Source organism: Jaculus jaculus, chromosome 13, assembly GCF_020740685.1.
Source record: "Jaculus jaculus isolate mJacJac1 chromosome 13, mJacJac1.mat.Y.cur, whole genome shotgun sequence".
In the NCBI taxonomy this organism is placed as follows: domain Eukaryota; kingdom Metazoa; phylum Chordata; class Mammalia; order Rodentia; family Dipodidae; genus Jaculus; species Jaculus jaculus.
Window position 1 is genome coordinate 4,715,820 of NC_059114.1, and position 24,001 is coordinate 4,739,820.

The 24,001-nt window shown below is 47.7% G+C and overlaps 1 protein-coding gene across 5 annotated transcripts in view; it reads left to right on the plus strand.

Moving 5' to 3' along the window:
• The window catches only part of Ripor2 (RHO family interacting cell polarization regulator 2), a 222,421-nt gene that overhangs the window by 152,365 nt on the left and 46,055 nt on the right, over positions 1-24,001 (plus strand). For all 5 annotated transcript variants that reach the window (XM_045132927.1, XM_045132931.1, XM_045132929.1 and 2 more), the window contains 7 exons: positions 2,419-2,545; positions 4,362-4,517; positions 7,263-7,341; positions 10,454-10,477; positions 12,363-12,416; positions 13,718-13,867; positions 19,203-19,266. In XM_045132927.1, the coding sequence (XP_044988862.1) occupies positions 2,419-2,545; positions 4,362-4,517; positions 7,263-7,341; positions 10,454-10,477; positions 12,363-12,416; positions 13,718-13,867; positions 19,203-19,266 (654 nt within the window). The remainder of the gene's footprint in view (positions 1-2,418; positions 2,546-4,361; positions 4,518-7,262; positions 7,342-10,453; positions 10,478-12,362; positions 12,417-13,717; positions 13,868-19,202; positions 19,267-24,001) is intronic.

The following is a 24,001-nucleotide window of genomic DNA, read 5'->3' on the forward strand; positions in this document are numbered from 1 at the left end:
ATATTACTCAGTATTCCAGTCACTTCTTTCCAGCACAATGATACATTCTGAGTCATCCCAAGGTCACTGCCATCTGAAAAGAGAAGATTCTCTACCAAAAGTGAGAGTAGCATTAATATAAGGGTATGAACATTAAGAGAAGTGCTTATTGCACAATTTGGTGAGCATACTATATACAATTATCTAGACAGCAGCAGACGTTATACCTCTAGGGCTCATGACTACCCTGTTTTAAGTTTTCAGTATCAAGGATGTATTCCCTCCCATTGAGCAGGCCTCCAGTCCAATTAGAGGGCAGTTGGCTTCCACCATAATAGATGTGCCACTATTGCACTTGTTGGCTCATTTGGCCTTGTTTTTTTTTTAATTTTAAAAAATAATATGTATTTATTTATTTATGAGAGAGGAGAGGGAGACTGAGAAACAGAGAAAGGGTTCACAACAGCCTCTAGCCACTGCAAATGAACTCCAGATGCATGGGTCACCTTGTGCATCTGGCTTTACATGGGTACTGGGAAATTGAACCTGGGTCCGTAGGCTTTACAGGTGAGCATCCTAACTTCTGAGCCATCTCTCCAGCCCATTTTTAATTATTTATGTATTTATTTATGAGCAGAGCAGGATAAAGAGAAGAGAGACATAGAGAATGGGTATGCCAGGCCTCTAGCTGCCATAAACTCCAGATCCATGTGCCATTTTGTGCATCTGGCTTTACGTGGGTACTGGGGGATCAAACCCAGGTTGTTAGGCTTTGCAGGCAAGCACCTTAACACTGAGTCATCTCTTCAGCACCCCCCCCACCGCGACGGTGTTTTGAATTTCCAGAAAGGGCTTACTTGAAACCTTGATGTGGCTAATTTGTGTGCTGTTACTGTTGCCATGGCATGGCCTGAACCACTGCAAAACTTATCTTTGGGCTGGAGAGATGGCTTAGAGGTTAAGGCGCTTGTCAGCAAAGCCAAAGGACTTAGGTTCAATTCCCTAGGAACCCACATAAGCCAGATGTGCAAGGTGGCACATGCATTTGAAGTTCATTTGCAGCAGCTAGAGGCCCTAGTGTGCCCATTTTCATTCTCTCTCTCAAATAAGTAAAATAAATAAATAACTTATCATTCGTGTGGGTTGAATAAGAGAGAAAGCAAGAAAGAAAAGAAAGAAGGAAGGAGGAGGGAGGGAGGAAGGAAGGAAGGAAGGAAGGAAGGAAGGAAGGAAGGAAGGAAAGAAGGAAGGAAGGAAGGAAGGAAGAAAAGGAAGAGGGCTGGAGGGGAAAAAGGAGAGAAAGAAAGAGAGCTGGGCGTGGTGGTGCACGCCTTCATCCCAACATTCAGGAGGCACAGGTAGGAGGATTTCTGTGAGTTCAAGACCAGCCTAGAACTACAGAATAAGTTCCAGGTAAACCTGGGCTAGAGTGAGACCCTACCTTGAAAAAGAGAGAGAGAGAGAGAGAGAGAGGAACAAATGAAACAAAGAGAGAAAGTGTTAAAGGAATCCTAAAGTGGCTGGTGATTTTGTGTGTTTATATGTATTTTGGTCTAGATAGTCAAGTATCTTTGTTTTTACCTAATGTTGAATGTTTTGTTTAAAAATATCATGGTATGGGCTGAAGAGATGACTCAGCAGTTAAATCACTTGTGTGCAAAGCCTGATGGCCTGGGTTCAGTTCCCCAGCACCCGGAGGTGCACAGCGGTGCATGCACAAGAAAGACTCGCAGAGGCTGGGGAAATGGCTCAGTCAGTAAGGTGCATGAGGACCTGAGCTCAGATCAAATCCCCAAGCACAACATAATCCACATAACAATGGCAGGTGTGGTTGCAAGTGCCTTAATCTCAGTGCTGGGAAGGCGGAGGGGAGAGAATCCTTAGGGGTCACTCACTGGCTAGAGACCCAAATTGGCAACCTCCAGCTTCAGTGAGAAGCCATGCCTCAACAAAAAGAGGTGGGGGATGGAGAGATGGCTTAGTGGATAAGGCGTTTGCCTGCAAAGCCAAAGGATCCCAGTTCAATTCCCCAAGAACCATGTAAGCCAGATGCACAAGAGGATGCATGCATCTGGAGTTGGTTTGCAATGGCTGGAGGCCCTGATGTGCGCCCTCTCTCTCTCTCTCCCCCTCTTTCTCTCAAGTAAATAAATAAATAAAATATATTTTTAAAAAAAGAGAGAGAGAGAGGATTTGTACCTGAGAATGGGTCCCCCGGCCTCTACATGCACACATGCACCCACACATGCATGAACACTAACACACACACACGCACACACACACACACACACACACACATGACTGAAGAAAGACTCTTCCTCATGACTCGTGACAAGCACCTCCAGGCTCACTTCCCTCGTACCATGTGTTTGAACGCTGGCGAGCTCATGCTCGCGTCTGAACCTTCCTGAGGATCACCCTGCTGTCTCTGCCCGACAGGACTGCCAACCAGACTGCCAGGAACCATGCTGGTTGGGCCCCAGTCCTTCTCGCCCGGGGGGCCCAACGGGATCATTCGCAGCCAGTCCTTCGCGGGTTTTAGCGGACTGCAGGAGAGGCGATCCAGGCAAGTGAGGGTGCCGGGTGCCGGGTGTTGGATGTGGGGTGCTGAGTGATTTTCTCCTGGAGCACAGCTAAAGGAAGACTTCATTCTGAAGAGAGCCAGTCTGTGTGCATGCCTCGCCAGGTTGCACATGTGGATGCAGACAGACACACATACCACTTGTCTTAATTATTATTATTATTATTATTATTATTACTATTATTATTATTTTAGAGACAGAGAGAGAATTGGCACACCAGGGCCTCAGCCACTGCAATCGAACTTCAGAAACTTGTGCCATCTAGTGGGCGTGTGCGACCTTGTGCTTGCCTCACCTTTGTGTGTCTGGCTTACATAGAATCTGGAGAGTCCAACATGGGTCCTTAGGCTTCGCAGGCAAGTGCCTTACCCGCTAAGCCATCTCCCTAGACCTTGCTCTCTCCTTTTGACTCAGTCTGGGACCCCAGCCCATGGAATGGTGTTGCCACAGCCTGCCCAGTGAATGCAATGTAGAAACTCCCTCCCAAAGGTGTATCTCCTAGTGATTCAGATCCAGTCAAGTTGATAGTCAATATGCAAGGAGGTGATGGAAATCAGACTCCTGGATCCCCTGGAGTTGCTCTTCTTATCCAAATCAAAGAGACACAGGTGGTGAATAGGTAACATGCAACGAAATTCCTCCTCGGTTTTTCTGAAGTGATAAAGGTCTCTCACCTAAGGGCTGCCACCTTTGCTCTGATGTGGGCAGCCGCTGTGGGTGCACAGTGTTGACAAAGAGCATGCCTGGTACCCTCCTCCAGAGGGCCACAGCAGGTACCTGCCAGCCTAGAAGGTCATGAGGCTTCTGGCCTTTAGGTCTCCCAGTGGAATGAGTCCTTGAGTCTCCTAATGGAGTGGGTGATTTGTGTTTATCAGGCATCCGTCAGCTATCCTCCTGCCACTAGGACAGATGTCACATACTCATGTCCTACCTACACATTATTTTATCTTTAAAAAACATTTTAATGACAGCTCTCAGTACACAGCTGCATGAGCTTTTCTTTAGTTCCCTGTAAAATTAGCTACGTCAGGTTGGACGAATGGCTCTGTGGTTAAAGGCGCTTGAAGAGCCTGATTGCCAGGGTTTGCTTCCCCAGGACCCACACAAAACCAGAGGGACGCACAAGGTGGCGCATGTGTCTGACGCATATGTTTTCAGTATCTAGAGGCCCTGGTGCACCCATTTTCTCCATCTCTCTCTCTCTCTCTCTCATAAATAAATAATTTTTTTTAAATCAGTTAGGGCCTGGTGTGGTGGTGCACGCCTTTAATCCCAGCACGCGGGAGGCAGAGGGAGGAGGATCACTGTGAGTTCAAGGCCACCTCAAGACTACATAGTGAATTCCAGGTCAGCCTACACTAGAGTGAAACCCTACCTCAAGAAAAACAAAACAAAGCAAAAAAAAAAAAAAGTTAGTTAGCTATCTAGTTCATGGATCCAAACCAGTGTCACGTCCTGATCAAATCTCACAGGAGCGTGCACATGACACTGCACAGCACTCTGCTGTTTTCAGTTGGGGTGCGTCCTTCCGTCTTGTCCTGGCGTCCACCAGGAACCCGCCTTCCTCGCTTTGCGCAGGCCAGGCCGTGCCCGGGGGATCCTCTGCTGCACAGCTTTCAGATTTCAGCTGTTAACAAAGGGAACATACAAAAAAAAGGTCCACACAGACCCCTCCACTCAGATCTGCCACCCCGCAAGGGCGGGTCGCCTCCTGCCCAGGACTCACGGGAAGGCCAGGTGACTCAGAGGAACCCTCGAGGATGCTTGAGGCTCACGGCTTCCCCCGCCCGCTTTCCCTAGGTGCAACTCCTTCATTGAAAACGCCTCTGCTCTCAAGAAACCGCAGGCCAAGCTGAAGAAACTGCACAGTCTAGGACACAAGAGCACCAGCTCCCCCAAGGAGCCTCAGCCCAGGAGAGTGGAGGAGGTCTACGAGGCCCTGAAAAACGGACTCGAGTAAGAACGCGATGTGCTTGGTGGGACAAGAAATAGTTTTCCTTCCAAAAATGACCAGGGGCACCTGAGGAAAGCTAACCTTAAGAGACCACTTTTAAATGGTAATGTGTATCATGGATATTTCCGTTATGGATTTCTTTTAACTTTTTATTTAGTTAATTATTTATTTGAGAGAAAGACAGAATGGGCTCGCAGGGCCTCTTTCTTGTCACTCCAAACAAACCTTAGATGCATGCGCCACGTTGTGCATCTGGCTTTACGTGGGTAGTGGGGGATCAAACCTGGGTCATTAGGCTTTGCAGACAAGCGCCATTGACAGCTGAGCCATCTCCCTCAGCCCTACTTCGTTTGTTTTCAGACAGGGTCTCATGTATCTCAGGCTGGCCTTGAACTCACTCTATAGCCAAGGATGACCTTGAACTCCTGATCTTCCTGTTTACACAGTTTTGTTTTTGTTGTTGTTTTTAGTTTTCTTTCTTATTATAAAAGTAGTTTAAGAAGTTCATTCACGGGCTGGAGAGATGGCTTAGCGGTTAAGCGCTTGCCTGTGAAGCCTATGGATCCCGGTTCGAGGCTCGATTCTCCAGGACCCACGTTAGCCAGATGCACAAGGGGGCGCACGTGTCTGGAGTTCGTTTGCAGTGGCTGGAGGCCCTGGTGCGCCCATTCTCTCTCTCTCTCTCAATCTCTCTCTCTCTCTCTCTCTCTCTCTCTCTCTCTCTTCCTCTTTCTCTGTCTGTCGCTCTCAAATAAATAAAAATAAACAAAGAAAGGTTCATTCACAAAATTGAATGATTAATTAGAACTGCAAAGCAGCTCAAAAACAAACGCATGGCAGTCAGAATGAAGTGCGGTGGCTCAGAGTAAAGGCAGTCTTCAAAGATGTTCCTTTAGTTTTTTCCAGGTAGTGTCTCACTCTAGCTAAGGCTGTCCTGGAACACTCTCCATGGTCCCAGGCTGACCTTGAGCTCACAGCGGTCCTTTAACCACTGCCTCCCAAGTGCTGGGATCTAAGGCGTGCCCCCCTCCCCGTCCCCCCCCCCCACAAAGCTCCTGGTCCTCTTGCTTCCGCCTCTCAAGTGCTGTGGTTGCAGCTTGTGGCACGGTGCCCAACTGGACGTTGTATTTGTGCCCTCCAGTTGGGGAAGCCGCCAGTGATCCCATGGATATGAAATAGGTTGGGATCATGCCCATGACCCCATAGAGAGCCTGCGGCTGGCATGCATCTGTAGCTGACCCATGCAGCGGGTGGGATAACAGTGGATGTCCACAGTCACACTAGAGACTGCTGAAGAAGACGTGATACACGGATAGAGAGAGGGTTCCATGGGTACAGGCACTTGCTTGCAAAGCCTGATGGCCTGGGTTCAATTTCCCAGTACCCACGTCAAGCCAGATGCATAAACAAACTCTGTTTGTAGTGGCGGAAGGCCCTGGTATACCTCTTCTCTTAGTGTGTCTGTCTGTCTCTCTCTCTCTCTACTTCTCAACTAAATAAAGAATATTTAAAAAAAAATATGTTGGGGTTGGAGAGGTGGTTCAGCAGTTAAGGCACTTGCCTGCAAAGCCTAACAATCCAGGTTTGATTGCCTAGTACCTACATAAATCCAGATGCACAAAGTGGTGCATGTTTCTGGAGTTCATTTGTAACAGCTAGAGGCCCTAGCATGCTCATTCTCTCTCTCTCTCTCTCTCTTTTTCCCTCAACCTCTCTCATTGCAAATAAATAAAAATATTGGGGGGCTGAGGAGTTGGCTTAGCAATTAAAGCACTTGCCTGCAAAGCCTAAAGACCTGGGTTTGATTCCCCAGTACCCATGTAAACCAGATGCACAAAGGGACATATGCATCAATAATTTGTTTGCAGGGGCTGGAGGCCCTGGTGCGTCCATTCTCTCTATATATGCCTCTCTCTCTGTCTCAATGGATAAATAATTTAATGTGTGTGTGTGTGTTTTATATGTGTGTGTGTGTGTGTGTGTGTGTGTGTGTGTGTGTGTGTATTGAGGGGTTTGGGGGGGAAGGTGTGCTAGGTCACACCTACAATCTAAGTACTTAAGAAAACTGAGGCAAGGGGATTACTCGAAGCCAGCCAGGGTTACATGGCAAGACCCTATCTCAAAAACAAATAAATAGGCTGGTTAAGGCACTTGCCTGCAAAGCCTAAGGACCAGGATTCGATTCCCCAGTAACCACATAAAGCCAGATGCACAAAGTGGAGCATGTATCTGGAGTTCATTTGCAATGGCTAGAGGCTCTGGTGTGCCCATTCATTCCCTCCCTCTCTCTCTCTCTCTCTCTCCCTCTCTCTCTCTCTCCTTGGCATAGTAGTGCATGCCTTTAATCCTAGCATTCAGGAGGCAAAGGTAGGATGGTCACCATGAATTCAAGGCCACCCCGAGACTACATAGTGAGTTCCAGGTCAACCTGGGCTACAGTAAGACCCTACCTGGGGGGGGGGGAGGGGGAACGTTGAAAGAACAGGAAACTGTGAAGCTTCCATCCCCAACAGCACAGCAGGTCCTGGTCCTTTCTGTTTTGGGTGGGGGGAGGGGGGAGGTAGGATGGGGTCTCACTCTGTAGCCCAGGCTAGCCTGAGACTCACAGCAATCCTTCTGCCTCAGCTTCCTGGGTGCTGCAATCACAGGCATGAGCCATTTGCTTCCCACCGCGCCCCCCCCCACAACTTTCAGAAGGAAAAGTTAAGCACCTGCCCCCACCGACATGTCTTGTCTTACCTCCACAGTGAGTATCTGGAGTTCCACCAGGCGGAACTGGACAAGTTGACGGCTCAGTTAAAAGACATGAAGAGGAACTCTCGCCTGGTAGGTGCTGCCCCCCTTCCTTCCATCATTTGCTGGGAGGGGAGGAAAGTTTAAGCAAAACAGACCCAGGTAGCAAGATCTTATCTGTCTCCTGGTGTGAATGGCTCATGCCTGCTATCCCCGCACTGGGGAGGCTGAGGCCGGAGGATCACCCCAACAAGTTTAAGTCCAGCCAGGGCTACAAAGTGAGACCCTGCCTCAAAATAACTGACAGCCTGCCTCAAAATAACTGACAGTAATAATAATATAATGACTAAGATGATTTTCTTTAAAAAAAAATTGGGGCCAGAATGGTGGTACATGCCTTTAATCCCAGCACTCAGGAGACAGAGGTAGGAGGATTGCTGTGAGTTTGAGGCTACCCTGAGACTACATAGTGAATTCCAGGTCAGCCTGAGCTAGAGCAAAACCCTACTTCAGGAAAAAAAAAAAAAAAAAAATGAGGTCTGGAGAGATGGATTAGCGGTTAAGGTGTTTGCCTTCAAAGCCAAAGGATCCCGGTTCGATTCTCCAGGACCCACATAAGCAACGCACACAAGGTGGCGCATGTATCTGGAGGCCCTGGCATACCCATTCTCTCTCTCCCTCCCTCTTTCTCCTTCATAAATAAATAAATAAAATATATTTTAAAATATATATTTATTAGCCAGGTGTGGTGGCACATGCCTTTAATCCCAGCACTCGGGAGGCAGAGGTAGGAGGATCGCCGTGAGTTCGAGGCCACCCTGAGACTATATAGTTAGTTCCAGGTCAGCCTGGACTAGAGTGAGACCCTACCTCGAAAAACCAAACCAAAACAAAAAAAATTATTTACTTATTCATTTCCAAGCATTCACACAGTCGGGGCCGGGGGGAGAAAGGAGAGAGGGAGGGAGGAAGGAGAAGAGAAGTTGAGTGTACCAGGGCCTCCTGCTGCTGCAAACAAACTCCAGACTCCTGCACCACTTTGTGCATCTGGTTTTCCGTGGCTTCTGGGGAACCGCACCCGGCCATCGAGCTTTGCACGCGAGCGCCTTTAACTGCTGACCGGTCTCCCCAGCCCCGTCCCATGTTTAAAGAGCAGGTAGGCCAGTGATGCCAGAGAGGGAGAGGAGACTCGAGAAGGAATGAGAACACCAGAGTAAAGGAGACCAGGTTCTCCTGCGGTTTTTATCTGTCCTGATGAATTTGTGACACTTTTCTGCCTGAGGAAGCGTGATGTTTGTCTTTTTTAGGAAATAGACTAAAATAGGTATTGCTGGGGTGTGGTTTTTTTTCCCCCTTTTATTTATTTATTTAATTATTTATTTATTTTTAACAAAGGGTCTCATGCAACCAAGGTTGGCCTTGAACTCCTGATCCTCTGGCTTCTACCTCCCCTGCCTGGCTTTGGAATTATTTTTCAAAACTTTTGAGGTTAATGGTACCATCAAAATCCCAGATTCACTGGTTTTCATATGCTAATTTGGAATCACCCCAGTTGATGTGGGGCTCCCCCAGTGGCCTTCAGAGCTGGGGTAACCTTTGCCATCCACAATGCCTGCTAAGGCGCCTCTTTGGAGACCTGGATGAGGGGTTTCCGCCAGGACCCAGGAAAATTCTTCAGACGCTGGCATGGGAATAGAGCATCCCTTATCCCAGGACATCACCTTTGCAAGAACCAACCCTATTTCTCTCATTAGTAAGGCACAAAATTTTATTTTATTTTTATTATTATTATTATTTTGGCAGTACTGGAGATGGAACCTAGGGCTTCCTATTGCTAGGCAAAAGCATTGACCATTAAGGTATATCCCCAGCTCTGTTTCCTTTTCTACTAGAGACAAGGTCTCCCCACTGAGTCCCTCAGACTGGCCTTAACTCACTCTTGGCCTTGAACTTGTGATTCCCCTGCCTCCTCGGTAGCTGGGATGACAGGCCTCCGCCACCACACCCAGCTAACACAGCATGTCTATTATTTGTCTTGTTGTTTATTTTTTTGAGGCAGGGTCTCACTTTAGTTCAAGCTGACCTGGAATTCACTATGTAGTCTCAGGGTGGCCTCAAACTCACGGCGATCCTCCTACCTCTGCCTCCCGAGTGCTGGGATGAAAGGCGTGCGCCGCCGCCCCGGGCTTGTTTTGTTTGTTTTGGATCCGGGGACTCTGTGACGTAACCCAAGCTGCAGTCCTCTTGCTCTTTGCTCTAACCTCCCCGATGTCTGGGGTTATCAATCTACATCATGGGGTCCAGCACAGCACTGTTAAAAACATATGTACCGGGCTGGAGAGATGGCTTAGCGGTTAAGCGCTTGCCTGTGAAGCCTAAGGACCCCAGTTAGAGGTGCAATTCCCCAGGACCCATATTAGCCAGATGCACAAGGGGGCGCACGCGTCTGGAGTTCCGTTTGCAGAGGCTGGAAGCCCTGGCGCGCCCATTCTCTCTCTCTCTGCCTCTTTCTCTCTCTCTCTCTCTCTCTCTCAAATAAATAAAAATAAACAAAAATATATATATATACCACCACTATGTTTTACATTACCAACATCTACTTTATATTTTTACTTATTTTTAACTTTTTTTGTGGTGCTGGAGGTCCAACCGAAGGCCCCTCACATGCTGGACAAGGGCTCGACCGCTGAGTTTAATGAGCTCCAGCTCAATATGACTGCCTGTCAATGCACGGGAAAGAGGAGCCACAAGCAAAGGAAACGTGAGGGTTGCTGGGGGACAGAGGACAGGGCGTAGAGCGTCATCTCCAAACACAGAGCCGCACAAATACTGGCTTCTGGCGTCACTCTAAATAACCCGGTGTTTTACTCTTGAGGCAAATGTCAAAAACTCCAGCAGAACCTGGTGGGGCTGATCGCTGTTTCCCGGCTCATAGAAATACAGGCTAAGCCACCGTCTGTCTCCACACGAGTAACAATTTTTTGTTGTTTGCTTTGGTTTTTGGTTTTTCGAGGGAGGGTCTCACTCTAGTCCAGGCTGACCCGGAATTCACTATGTAGTCTCAGGGTGGCCTCGAACTCATGGCAGTCTTCCTACCTCTGCTCCCGAGCGCTGGGGTTAAAGGCGTGTGCCACCATGCCTGGCTTGATGGGTAACAGTTCTGAAGACGTGGCGTTGTAACGCAGATGTCCTTTCTTTATTCCAGGGTGTGCTGTATGACCTGGACAAGGTAAGTTATCATTCCACATTGAGTTGTTGTTGAAGGATAACACTGTGTCCTTGAGAAGATGTCACTGAAAGACCACTTAGGGACGGTAAAGACTCAAAGAAGGCATAATTTTCTCATCTTGGGAAAAAAAAAAAAAATTCATGTTTTGACACCGGGTTTGGTGGTACACGCTTTCATTCTCAGCACTTGGAGGGCAGAGGTAGGAGAATCATTATGAGTTCGAGGCCAACCTGAGACTACAGAGCGAATTCCAGATCAGCCTGGGCTAGAGTGAGACCTTACCTCAAAAAAAAAAAAAAAAAAAAAAAAATCATGTTTTTGTCTCTGTTTCCCCAAAGTTTGGGAAAATTACCCACAAGTTTATTTTTTAAGTAATAGGTACCATATTTCATCAGACCTGAGACATCTGTACTTAGAAAATGCTACATGCCTTTATGTTCAATTAAGACAATCAAAATGAGCTGGGCGTGGTGGCGCATGCCTTTAATCCCAGCACTTGGGAGACAGAGTTAGGAAGATCGCCATGAGTTCAAGGCCACCCTGAGACTACACAGTGGATTCCAGGTCAGCCTGAGCTAGAGTGAGACTCTATCTCAAAACAACAACAACAAAAAAAGAAAATCAAAAGGGGCCAGGCGTGGTGGTGCACACTTTTAATCCCAGCACTTGGGAGGCAAAGGTAGGAGGATCGCTGTGAGTTTGAGGCCACCCTGAGACCACATAGTGAATTCCAGGTCAGCCTGGACTAGAGTGAGACCCTACATCAAAAAAAAAAGGGGGGGGGTAAAAAAGGAAAATCAAAACGATGCCTGTTAAACATAGTTCTTTCTTTTCAAACAAAATGTGTATTCTTTTTTTTTTTTAATTTTTTTAATTTATTTATTTGAGAGCGACAGACACAGAGAGAAAGACAGGTAGAGGGAGAGAGAGAGAATGGGCGCGCCAGGGCTTCCAGCCTCTGCAAATGAACTCCAGACGCGTGCACCCCCTTGTGCATCTGGCTAACGTGGGACCTGGGGAACTGAGCCTCAAACCGGGGTCCTTAGGCTTCACAGGCAAGCGCTTAACCACTAAGCCATCTCTCCAGCCCAAAATGTGTATTCTTACTTAGGAAATTCTTTTTGTCTGTCTTGCTCTAGGCATATGTGATGTCACTCTCTGGGCCTTTCTGTGCACACAATAACTTGATTTTAATTCTGAATCACAGTATGTCCTTGAAGATATTTTAAGGGCAATGAAATTAACTGCACACAATAACAATCTAGCTCAGAGATCACATGGGCCAGAGCAGGCAGTTATCTGCCACACGGCCAGTAACAAGTACAAAATGCAGCCAGCTTCAGACACAATAAAATGGGGGAGGGAAACCCTTTTCTAAACAGACCAAATATATCACAAAGAAATTTAAATATAGCCCCATAATACTGTCCTATCAGAAATCAAATACATCCCATGAGATGAGCCTCCTCACTGTTAAGGACAAAGATGGTCATAATTAATTCATATTCACCTCAGAGCACTCAATATTTTGAAAACTGTTATCCAAACTAATGTGAGAACATCTTTAAAACTGTTAACAGACAGGACGTGGTGGCACACGCCTTTAATCCCAACACTTGGGAAGCAGAGGTAGAAGGATCTCCGTGAGTTCAAGTTCAAGGCTACCCTGAGGCTACATAGCGAATTCCAGGTCCGCCTGAGCTAGAGTGAGACCCTACCTCGAAAACCAAAAAAAAAAAAACCTAACAGAAGTAGGAGAAAGGGGGAAGAAGTCTTAAACACCTTCCAGTCCTTTTTGAGAATGAGACTGTACCAGATATTCTCATAAGCCTTGAATAACTGACCTGTGAGTGACCGTGCTTTCTCAAACTTCTTTTAATTCCAGCAAATTAAAACGATTGAAAGATACATGAGACGCCTGGAGTTTCACATTAGTAAGGTAACTGAAGTTCTGTTCCCCCGTCCCCCCAACCCCCCCCCCCCCCGCCTTTCCCTCTCTGTCACTGGTGGACACGCCCTTGCATCTGTCCTTGAAGACATTCTTTTTTTTAACTTTAGAGAGACTTTATTACTTCTTTTAAAACTGTTTTTTATAATTAATTTATTTTTTTATTGACAACTTCCATGATTGTAAACGATATCCCATGGTAATGCCCTCCCCCCCCACACACACACACCACTTTCCCCTTTGAAACTCTATGGAGACATTATCTAATTGATGCCCGAACAGATCAGCAGCTAAGGCCTCCAGCAGGCTGCAAAGAGAGAGGAAGAAAAGAACGTACCAGCCTGATAATCTGACGCTGTTCGGGCTCACTTCAGTCCTGCCAACCTTGGTTGTTTCCTCCCAGAGGGTCTGCAGCCTCTGAGCAGTGCGCTTAGAGATAAGCATGAGCTAAACCGGCCCGACAGGAAGCTTAGCGGCCAGCGGCAGTGCGTGACCACAGCCTCAGCACTCCAGAGGCAAACACCAGGAAAATGGAGAGTTCTAGACCAGCCAGATCTACACTGTAAATCCCGGGCCAACCCGAACTATCATGTGAGACCCTGTCTCAAAACATTGAAAAATAGATACCTTTTATTTAGAAGCATAAGTGTACAGATATTTTTATTTTTTCAATTGGTTTTTAAATTGCATAATATGCTACCCAGGAGTAGTACTACATTCTTAAATTTATTAAATATTCAGTTTGATATGTTTTGACAATTGTGGTTTTGTCCTAATATTAAGAACAACTTAAGCCGGGTGTGATGGCACATGCCTTCAATCCCAGCATTGGGGAGGCTGATCTAGGAGGATGCTGTGAGTTCAAGGCCAGCCTGAAACTACATAGTGAATTCTGGGTCATCCTGGGCTAAGGTGAGACCCTACCTCAAAAAAAAAAAAAATACACTACCTACTCAAGACCATCATAATAGGAGGAAACGATGATGACACCAAAATAAAAGAGGCGGATTGAGAGGGGGAGGGGATACAACGGAGAGTAGAGTTTCAAAGGGGAAAGTGGGGGTAGGGAGGGAGTTACCATGGAATATTGTTTACAATCATGGAAGTAGTTAATAAGAAAATGAAAATAAATAAATAAATAAATGTAAAAAAATAAAAGCAACTAGTCTCTGTCTAAAAGGGTCAGCTCCTGTAAGACTATGCTTGTGAGGATAGAGACACAGTGTACCTGTGGCACTTCTTCCAAGCGTGACAAACGTTTATGTGTCCGTTTCCTGTTTGGGCTGCGGCAGGTAGATGAACTCTATGAAGCCTATTGTATCCAGCGACGCCTCCAAGACGGCGCCAGCAAAATGAAGCAAGCCTTTGCCGCCTCCCCTGCCAGCAGAGCTGCCCGCGAGAGCCTGGCAGAGATCAACCGGAGCCACAAGGAATACACAGAGGTACATCCCGCTGCCTCCTCAGGCGCTGGGCCCTACCTGGCTCTGCTGAGGGGTTGGGGACTGCCAAGAGCGTGACAGTCGATCTGCTGTCTAGAGGAGCAGGCGTTTCGGTGATTAACGCACGCATGCGCCCACGCCGCCGGGTCTGGTGCCACAGAGCTGTAATCCCAGCTATTCAGGAGGATTGCAAGTAATCCCAGCACTCAGGGGGCAGAAGTAGGAGGATAGCCATGAGTTCGAGGCCACCCTGAGACTACATGGTGAATTCCAGGTCAGCCTGGGCTAGAGTGAGACCCTACCTCGAAGAAAATAATAATAATAATAATAATAATAATTAAAAGGAGGGCTGGAGAGATGACTTAGCAGTGAAGGCACTTGCTTGCAAAGTCAAGGAACCCAGGTTTGATTCCCCAGCACCCACATAAGCCAGATGCACAAGGTGTGCCCATTTTCATTCTCCCTCCCTCTCTTTCTCTCAGATAAATAAATAAAATAAAATATTTTAATAAAAAATTAGAAGGAATGCTAAGGAGGTAGCTCAGTGGCAGAACTTGATTTGCCTGGCATGCATGAGATTACACCACCCAGTACAGCCAAGAGAAATTGGAGAAAGACAGAAGGAAGGAAAGGAAAAGGAAAGCTCATTGCGGGCCTGTGGAAAGTAAGCCATGGCGCCCAGGTTTAGCCGTTTAAATGCATTTCCAAATACTCTAGTGTGCAGAGTCTAGATGCACCCCAGAAGATTGCGCCTGTGGAGGCAACGGCCACCCCAGGTGTCTGTGTAGCCTATCAGCATCCATCCTGCCCACAGTTTTGCATGTGAGAGGGAGGATTTTTATCAGACAGGAACAAGACAAAGATGCATGAACAACAAAAAAAAAAAAAAAAAAAAAAATGTGTTTTCCCAGTTCCTGATAGCCTCGGGGGACCTGACTGGCTGACCCAAGGAGGGCTTCACCCCTCCCGGGGCCACCTAATACTGACATCTCCATGAACTGCTTAAATTATTAAAGCCGCACTTCTCACTGTCCCTGGAGACTCCGTTCAGAGATCGGATATCGTGAATGACGTCATGGCCCAAGGGGAGGCTGCTGGACAATTCCCAGAGCCCTGATTCTGTTTTGGGGTCACTTTATGATCACACCCCAGAACCTACTCTTATCTGAGCCAAGCTTTTCTCCTTTCCTGACCCAAGACAGACTCTTTTATGCTTAAATTCCACTTTGAGGAAGAATGTTTCTCAAGTTAGCTGCAACAAAAGATTCTGCATATCTGGACATGGTGGCACACACCTTTCATCCCAGCACTTAGGAAGCTGAGGTAGAAGGATGGCTGAGTTCAAGGCCACTCTGAGACTACATAGTGAATTTCCAAGTCAGCCTGGGCTAGAGGGAGACCCTACCTCAAAAAAAAAAAAAAAAATCCTGCATGAACACATGTTACTCCTATTGATGTGAAAGTCGCTTGTGTGACGGGTCCTTCTGGTGCAGCTGATTTCTACATTTGTGATCGATCGGTAGGTTAAGTCTCAGGTACAGTGAATTCCAGGTCAGCCTGAGCTACAGTGAGACCCGACTTGAAAAATTCTTTCTTTAAAAATCCAGGCCAGGGCTGGGGAGATGGCTTAGAGGTAAAGGTACTTGCCTGCAAAGCCAAAGGACTCAGGTTCTGTTTGCAGTGGCGAGAGACCGTCAAATAAATAAATATATTTTAAAATGCAGTTACAGGTTAGAAAATAAGGAAATGACTCTCCTAATGCAAGCTCATGGACCCAGAGACAGGCTCCTGGGTTGAAGCAGCCTTGGTTCCTGAGACCTCCATTCTCCTGGACTCTGAAATAAAATATGCAGTTTCTGGGCTGGAGGGATTGTTTAATGGTTGAGGTGCTTGCCTGCAAGGCCAAAGGACCTAGGTTCGATTCTCCAGGACCCACGTAAGCCAGATGCACAAGGTGGTGCATGCATCTGGAGTTCATTTTCAGTGGCTGTAGGCCCTAGTGTGCCCATTCTCTTTCTCCCTCTCCCCCCCCCAACTTCTCTGTCTCTCTCAGATAAATAAATAAAATATTTTTAAAGTTTTTATTTTTATTTTTTTTTTGCCATTTCTAAGCTGGGCATGGTGGCACACGCCTTTAATCCCAGCACTCGGGAAGCAGAGATAGGAAGATCACCATGAGTTCAAGGCCACCCTGAGACTACATAGTGAATTCCAGGTTAGCCTGAGCAAGAGTGAGACCCTACCTCGAAAAAACAATAATAATAATAAAAGTGCCATTTCCAGTGATTGAGCCATTCACAGCAGGGGAGAAGGGCCCTGGCCAGCCGCCTCTAGAAACCACCTGTCCCTGGACACTTGCAGGTCAGTAGAAGCAAGGCTGTCCTTGGTCAAGGGCTCACCTCAGCAGGCGGGGCTGTTCCAAAGAAGGAGGCCCAGGCCTCCAGGGTGCCAGACAACACTCAGTGCCCCGTGACTGGACTCGGGTGCTCGGGCAGCCACAGAGCCAGGGCTCTATCACAAGGAAGGCTCCGGGCCCAAAGCCTAAGAGCATTTTCGCATGTGTTACAATGCTTGGGTGAGACTAAGGAATTTGTTGTTTGCTTGCTTGTTTTCATTTGCTGTGGGGGTGGGGAGGGAGGGGGTAGGTTTCCGCATGGCGCCCAGCAGAGGCGGGCTGTCATCGCTGCTCAGGCCGGCCCTGCGCTGGTGAGTTTTAACCTCCCCTGACTCCGCCTGCCTTCTCAGCAGAGGTGCGCTGGGATTAAAGAGACCCGCCACTACTTACAGTTTAAAAAAAAAAAAAAAAAAAAAAAAAACACTTTATTTTTGCCTGGCGTGTTGGCGCACGCCTTTAATCCCAGCACTCGGGAGGCAGAGGTCACTGGATCACCATGTGTTCGAGGCCACCCTGAGGGTACATAGTGAATTCCAGGTCAGCCTGGGCTGCAGTGAAATCCTACCTCAAAAAAAAAAAAAAAAAAAAAAAACTCTATTTTATTACATTGGTTTAAGAGAAAGAGGCAGACAGAGAGAATGGGCACACCGGGGCCTTTAGCCACTACAAACAAACGCCAGACATATGCGCCACCATGGGCATCTGGTTTATGTGGGTTCTGGGGAATGGAACCTGGGTCCCTTGACTTTTCAGGCAAGTGTCTTAACCACTAAGCCATCTCTCCAGCCCCACTTCCAGCTTTTTTTTTTTTTTTTTAATTTTTGAGGTAGGGTCTCACTGTAGCCCAAGCTGACCTGAAATTCACTATGTAGTCTCAGGGTGGCCTCGAACTCACAGTGATCCTCCGCCTCCCAAGTGCTGGGTATGCTCCACCACGCCCGGCTTTACTTCCAGCTTTTTTAAATGGAATCTGGGGATCCGAACTCAGGAACTCAGAGTTGCATGGCACATGCTCTCTCCACAGAGCCGTGTCGCCAGCCTCCTGAGGAAAGTGTGGACCGCAGGGGTCTTCCTCTGTTAAGCTAGCTGCCCATGTGTTCAGACGCCACCAACGATCCTGACACGTCTGATAGCATGCTGGATTTCTAGAAAGGGTTCTGTTGCACATGGGTCCTGGGCTCTGAGGAAGAGGTATTTACAGGGCTGAGACTGTGTCCCAAGCTCTCCAGCTGCTCAGGAAACGGTCCCCAGCTTTGAGAAGCTCTTTGAATCTCTGAGAGCTTTTCAAGGGAAGGGCAGGGCCATTCTCTCAGTGCCCCACAACAGTGACCACCTGGGACATAATAAATAAGAATCAAAGCCCCACCCCCTCACACACACACACACACACACACACACACACACACACACACGCACGCCTCGGTGACGCTGGTCTGTGAGGAAGAACGCTGCAGGAGCCCCAGGGGCTGTGGTGAGACCGCTCTTCGGCGCGGTAGAGACATCCAAAGCTCACGCCAGCTGAGCTGTTCGAGGGCCAACATCGACGGTGACACTTTAGCCCACCTCTGACATCTCTCTGGTTAGGCCAGCAGCTGCCAGGAAGGCGGACAAGGGCGGGCATGCGTGTGACCACCTCACTGTGCCTCTGACTCGACAGGGAAGACAGGACTGTCATCAGACTTGGGGCTCAGGTTGGAGGGTTGTGATGTCACATTAGGAAGTCTTCCCCCCTTGAGCAGAATTAACTCCTGTGATCTTTAGTCCCCACCACCACCCTTTTTTATTTTAGAGAGGGGGGAGGGAGAGAGAGAATTGGCATGCCAGGGCCTCAGCCCCTGAAATCAAACTGTAATGGGGTGCTAAGGATAGTTAATAAGTAAAACTTGCATATACTTGCGGCGTATATATAGCATGACGTTTTGAATGCATACACAGTGTAGAATAGCTAACTTGTGCTGCCGAATCCACGGCATGGGTCTCTTGGCAGTGACCTGCCCAGGCGAACACGTTCAGCATGAACACAGCGGCCCCACAACTCAAACGGCCAGCAGCTGTCTTGGAAAATCATCCAGCGTTTTCTTTTTTGTTTGTTCCCTATTCAGCTCGATATTGTTTTTAACACTTTTAGTTTATTTCCTTGCCTTTCAGTGGATAACCCAACTAAGGATGAGACGTTGTGTTTGGTTGTTAGAACTCTTCAGTCTGTTTGTGTAGAAATGTTTCCCCAGGGGCTGGAGAGATGGCTCGCCAATTTTAAAGGTGCTTGCTTGGAAAGCTTGATGGCCAGAGCTCAATTCCACAGTTACCCGCATAAAGCCAGATGCACAAAGTGGATGCATCTGGAGTTTCTGCTTTGCTTTTCTTTTTTTTTTTTTTTTTTTTTTTTGAGGTTGGGTCTTGCTCTATCCCAGGCTGACCTGGAACTCATTACATAATCTCAGGGGGCCCTCAAATTCACGGCCATCCTCCTACCTCTGCCTCCCAAATGCTGGGATTAAAGGAGTGCGCCACCATGCCCAGCCAGGCATCTGGAGTTTATTTACTTTATTTGCAGTGGCAAGAGGCCCTGGCATGCCCATTCCCCAGCCCCTGTCTCCCTGCAAATTATTTTTTTTTAAATAAAGAAATGAAGGCCGGGTGTGATGGCACATGCCTTTAATGCCAGCACTGGGAGGCAGAGGTAGGCAGAGGTAGGCGGATTGCCGTGAGTTCGAAGCCACCCTGAGACTACATAGTGAATTCCAGGTCAGCATGTGCCACAGTGAGACTATACCTTAAAAAAAAAAAAAGTAGGTCTGACAGGCGCTGCTGTGTAACCATGACAGGCCGGTCAATGCCTCCTGCTCTTGCAGCGGCCAGGTTCGCTGTGCAAGCGCCAGGCACCTCGAGCGTCACATCATGTCACGCAAAGGAAGGTTCTAACACTCCCTGTGCTCTTCACAGAACATGTGCACCATCGAAACGGAGCTGGAGAGTCTGCTGGGGGAGTTCTCCATCAAGATGAAAGGTAATCCTCCCCTGCCCAGAGGAAGCCCGAGCCCCCCCCCCCCACAGAGCCCCAGGTGCGAGCACACACACTCACCTTCCTTGCAAAGACAAGGGCCACCCACCCTCAGCCCCCCACTTATGTTAATTTACTGGTGTTTCTCCTAAATCTTGCCTTCACCATTGGAAATAGATACTTATTACGAGACCATATCAGACAGACAGAAATGTGGAGAGGATGCTGCAATGAACCCTCATCATTGGCTTAGGCTACTTTACTCTTAAATTTTTATTTATTTGAGAGAGAGAGAGAGCGATTGGGAGAGAGGCAGATATGGAGAAAGAATGGGTGTGCCAGGGCCTCCAGCCACCACAGATGAACTCCAGATGCGTGCGCCACCTTGTATAGCTGGCTCAAGTGAGTCCTGGGGAATCGAACCTATGTACCTAGGCTTCACAGGCGAGCGCCTTAAGCGGTAAGCCATCTCTCCAGCCCTACTTTACTTTCTTTAAAAAATTGTACTTATTTGAGAGAGAGAATGGATGTGCCAAGGCCTCCTGCTGCTGCAAACAAACTCCAGGTACACGCATCTGGCTTGGTATGGGTACTGAGGAATTAAACCCAAGCCATCAGGCTTTATAAGCATGCGCCTTTAACCGCTGAGCCATCTCTGCAGTCCCTGGCTGCTTTGTCATTGTTTCCCTCTGATGAAGGAGAAGCCTTTGAAGCAATGAAACCCAAATACATCAGCCTTCACGTCAGCATGCCTCTCCTAAGGAGCGGGGCTGTCTTTTTATGTAACCGCTGAGCCCCCATCCTGTCGCCCTTTCCCAGCTCACGAAGCTCACAAGCCTTTGTTCTTAACCTATTTTGTCTTCCGCTGTCCCCAGTTGTCTCAAAAATACTTTGTATAGTTGGTTTGCTTAAATTAGGATTCCAGCAAGGCCCACGCATCAGAACTGGGTGGGTTTCTTTTTATCTAAAGTAAACCCCTCCGCCACATTCTGCACTGGCCTGTTGTCTGCTTTGGATTCTCATTTGTTTGTTGATTTATTAATTGGTTTATTTACTTTGGTTTGTTTTTTTTTTTTAATATTCATTAGCTGGGCATGGTGGCGCACGCCTTTAATCCCAGCACTCGGGAGGCAGAGGTAGGAGGATCGCTGTGAGTTCGAGGCCACCCTGAGACTACATAGTGAATTCCAGGTCAGCCTGGACTAGAGTGAGACTCTACCTCGAAAAACAAAAAAAAAATTATTATTTTTTATTTGTTTGCAAGCAGAGAGAGGACAGATGCGCAAGAGCCTCCCGCCACTGCAAACAAAAGTCAGATGCACATGCCACTTCGGGCATTCTGGCTTTACATGGGTACTGGGGAATCAAATCTTATTTTTGTTTGTTCTTGAGACAAAGTGTCGTGTAGTGCAGCCTAGCTTCAAACTTAATACACAGTCAAGGGTAACCTGTCAACCTAGGTGTAAGGATTACAGGTACCACCATACCTTGGTTTACTGTCATTTAAATTGTTAAAATTGTCCCTTTATCCTCACGTTTCTGTAAGATACCAATTTTTGTTTGTTTGTTTGTTTGTTTTGCTTTATTTTGCTTTTTTTCAAAGTAGAGTCTCACTCTAATTCATGCTGACCTGAAATTCACTGTGAAATCTCAGGCTGGCCTTGAACTCACAACAATCCTCCTACCTCTGCCTCCCAAATGCTGAAATTAAAGGCCTGTGCCAATCACACCCAGCTAAAACTATTCCACTTGTGATACTGGTTTTAAACCCACAGATGAATGTGACTCTGTAGTGTTTATTCCAGAAAGTTCTAAATCTAGAAGTATGATTTGATTGACACCACTACATCTTCAGCACACAATGGAAGTCTGGTTTTAGGGGGAAACACGAGTTCTGTCTAGGTGGTGTGGAATGCAGGGTGTGTTGTCCATGGGGTCCACCATGCCTGCGGAACCACAGCTGCCAGGGCGAGCCCATTTCTCTCCCAGGCTTTGGTCCAGTGGACAAATTCAGAGGGTGGGGCTTATGTGATCATTTTGCTTGGGGGGGGGAGCACATAGCAACTTGATCTCTGGATGGCTAATGGGGATTTATTTAATCACCCACTTGTGAACCAAGACTTTCTTTAAAAGGGTCTCAACAGGAGATCTTCACTCTCAAATGAGTCATCTAATTCAGGAGGAAAGCTATTGAAACCTCTGAATGAGTGCACCTGGAACCAAAACCAGAGCCTCCAAAAGCTCTGGGAGTGAGTCCGTTCCCGTTCCCTCCACTGCTTGCACATTTCCAGTCACTTACATCCTTTTGCTTTCCTTTTGGTCTCTGCCTGAGTCACTAGTTCAAAACCACCCAGGCCCTGTCTCCCTCCCAGCAGGTCAGCATCCATAGAGCCAGGAGGGAGACCTAGAAGTTCCTCCTTAATTTGCTGATGATTATGTCACAGCCTGGTTCTCTGAAAAACAACCTTGAAGTACCAACCTTGCAGACTGGCACAAAGAGGCAGTCAAGTCACCGTGTCGCTGTTAATACACAGAAGACCGGGTGTCCCCTAGTTCTGACGTCCACTACTTTCAACTTTTGATGAGAGGGAGAATGCCTCCCGTTGTTGTTTTTCTTTAGCCAGGGTCTCATGTAGCCCTGGATGTCCTGGAACTTGACATGTAGCCTGGGTTGGCCTCGACCTCCGGGATTATGAGTGTACCCCACCACGGGCAGCTGTCCTAACCATCAGCCTTCATAGCTCCAATATATCCCTACCCCCAATCCCATATTATCCAGCTGAGCAGATACTATCAAAAGATGGTCTCAGGCTGGAGAGATGGCTTAGCAGTTAAGGCATTTGCCTGGGAAGCCTAAGGACCCAGGTTCGATTCTCCCATGTAAGCCAGACAAACATAGTGGCGCATGCATCTGGAATTCGTTTGCAGTGGATAGAGGCCCTGTTGCCCATTCTCTCTCCCTGTCTCCCTCCCTCCCTCCCTCTTTCTCTCTCTCTCTCCCCCCATTCCTCTCCCTCTCCCCCTGTCTTTCTCTAATAAATAAATGAAAAACCAAAAACTACAAAACAAAAGATGCTCTCAGGCTGGAGAGATGACTTAGCGGTTAAGGCACTTTCCTGCAAAGCCAAAGAACCCAGATTTGATTCCCTAGGACACACATAAGCCAGATGCACAAGGGGGCGCACGCATCTGGAGTTCACTGCAGGGACCTGGCTACCCCCTGTGCACAGCACTGGGCGTGATGGGCTAACGGTGGCTGCGGGAGCCTTCTGTCCGTCCGGCTCTCGCCCTCTCCACTTTCCTCATCAGCTTCCTTAGCTGTCCTGAGCTCAGTTTCTCCCACGGGAGTCTCTCAGGCCACAGATAGACAATTCTGTCACCTCTAGTCTCCTGATCTAACATGAAAACTCAAAAACTACATCTATGAAGCCCAAAGATAGCACCCCATTCCCTCCCCACAACCCGGGGAAGTCCTCCCCCGGTACCAGGAAATCCTGGAGCCCCCGCTACAACACATCAACAAACAGCCGATTTCATAACTTTCTCAGATCTGGCAACCCCCGACTTCCTCCTGCCACAGCCTCACACATTTCCCTTTTCCTTTATTTAATTTTGTTTTGTTTTGTTTTGTTTTGTTTTGTTTTGTTTTGTTTTGTTTTGTTTTGTTTTTTGATGTAGGGTCTCACTCTAGTCCAGGCTAACCTGGAACTCATTCTGTCATCTCAGGCTGGCCTCGAACCCACGATCCTCCTACCCCTGCCTCCTGAGTGCTGGGGTTAAAGGTGGGTGACGCAGCCTACACTTCTCTTTTTGCCCCACCCCCACACCTGGCCACAATGTGGGTGGCGGTGGGACAGCTGGGTGGTGATAAACACAGCACAGTGACCGTTACTGAGCTGTGGGCGCCTGCTGTGGCCTGAGCTGGGCACTGGACCGCCTCCTGGTATATGGCCCCTGGCTTGGATGCGCAGTGCGCTGGACAAACTGGACCTCCAAGCAGTCAAAGTGGCGGTCAGTGGGACACATGACCAGCTGGACCAATCTCATGGCCAGACTGCTGTGAAAGCTTACGGGAGAATGGGGGACCAAGCTGAGGGCGGAAGCAGGAGGATCAAGGTTTAAGGCCAGCCTGGGCTACATAGGGGACTGTCTCAAAAGAAAAACCCAAACTTAAGCCAGGTAAGGCAGCGCAAGCCTGTAATCCAAGTTTGAGGCCAGCCAGGCTACAAAGTGAGACACTCACTGTCTCAAAAAAAAAAAGTTTAGGAGCCAGGCGTGGTGGCGCACGCCTTTAATCCAGCACTTGGGAGGCAGAGGGTGGAGGATCGCCATGACTTTGAGGCCACCCTGAGACTCCATAGTGAATTCCAGGTCAGCCTGGGCTATAGTGAGACTCTACCTGGACAAAAACAAAACAAAACAAATTTAAGGCTAGAGGAACGGCTCAGCAGTTAAGGCACCTGCCTGCAAAATCTAACCACTCCAGTTTGATTTCCCAGTATCCACTTATAGCCAGATGTACAAAGTGGCACATATGTCTGGAGTTCATTTGCAGTGGCTGAATGGTGTGCCCATTCAGTCTCTCTTCTCTCTGCTTGAAAATAAATAAGTAAAAATATATTTTTTTTTAATTTTAACTGGATGTGGTAGCTCATATTTCTCTTTTTGAGGCAAGCCCAACAGACTGGCATTTCTTTTTTGTTTTGCTTTTGTTTTTCGAGGTAGGCGTTCACTCTAGCCC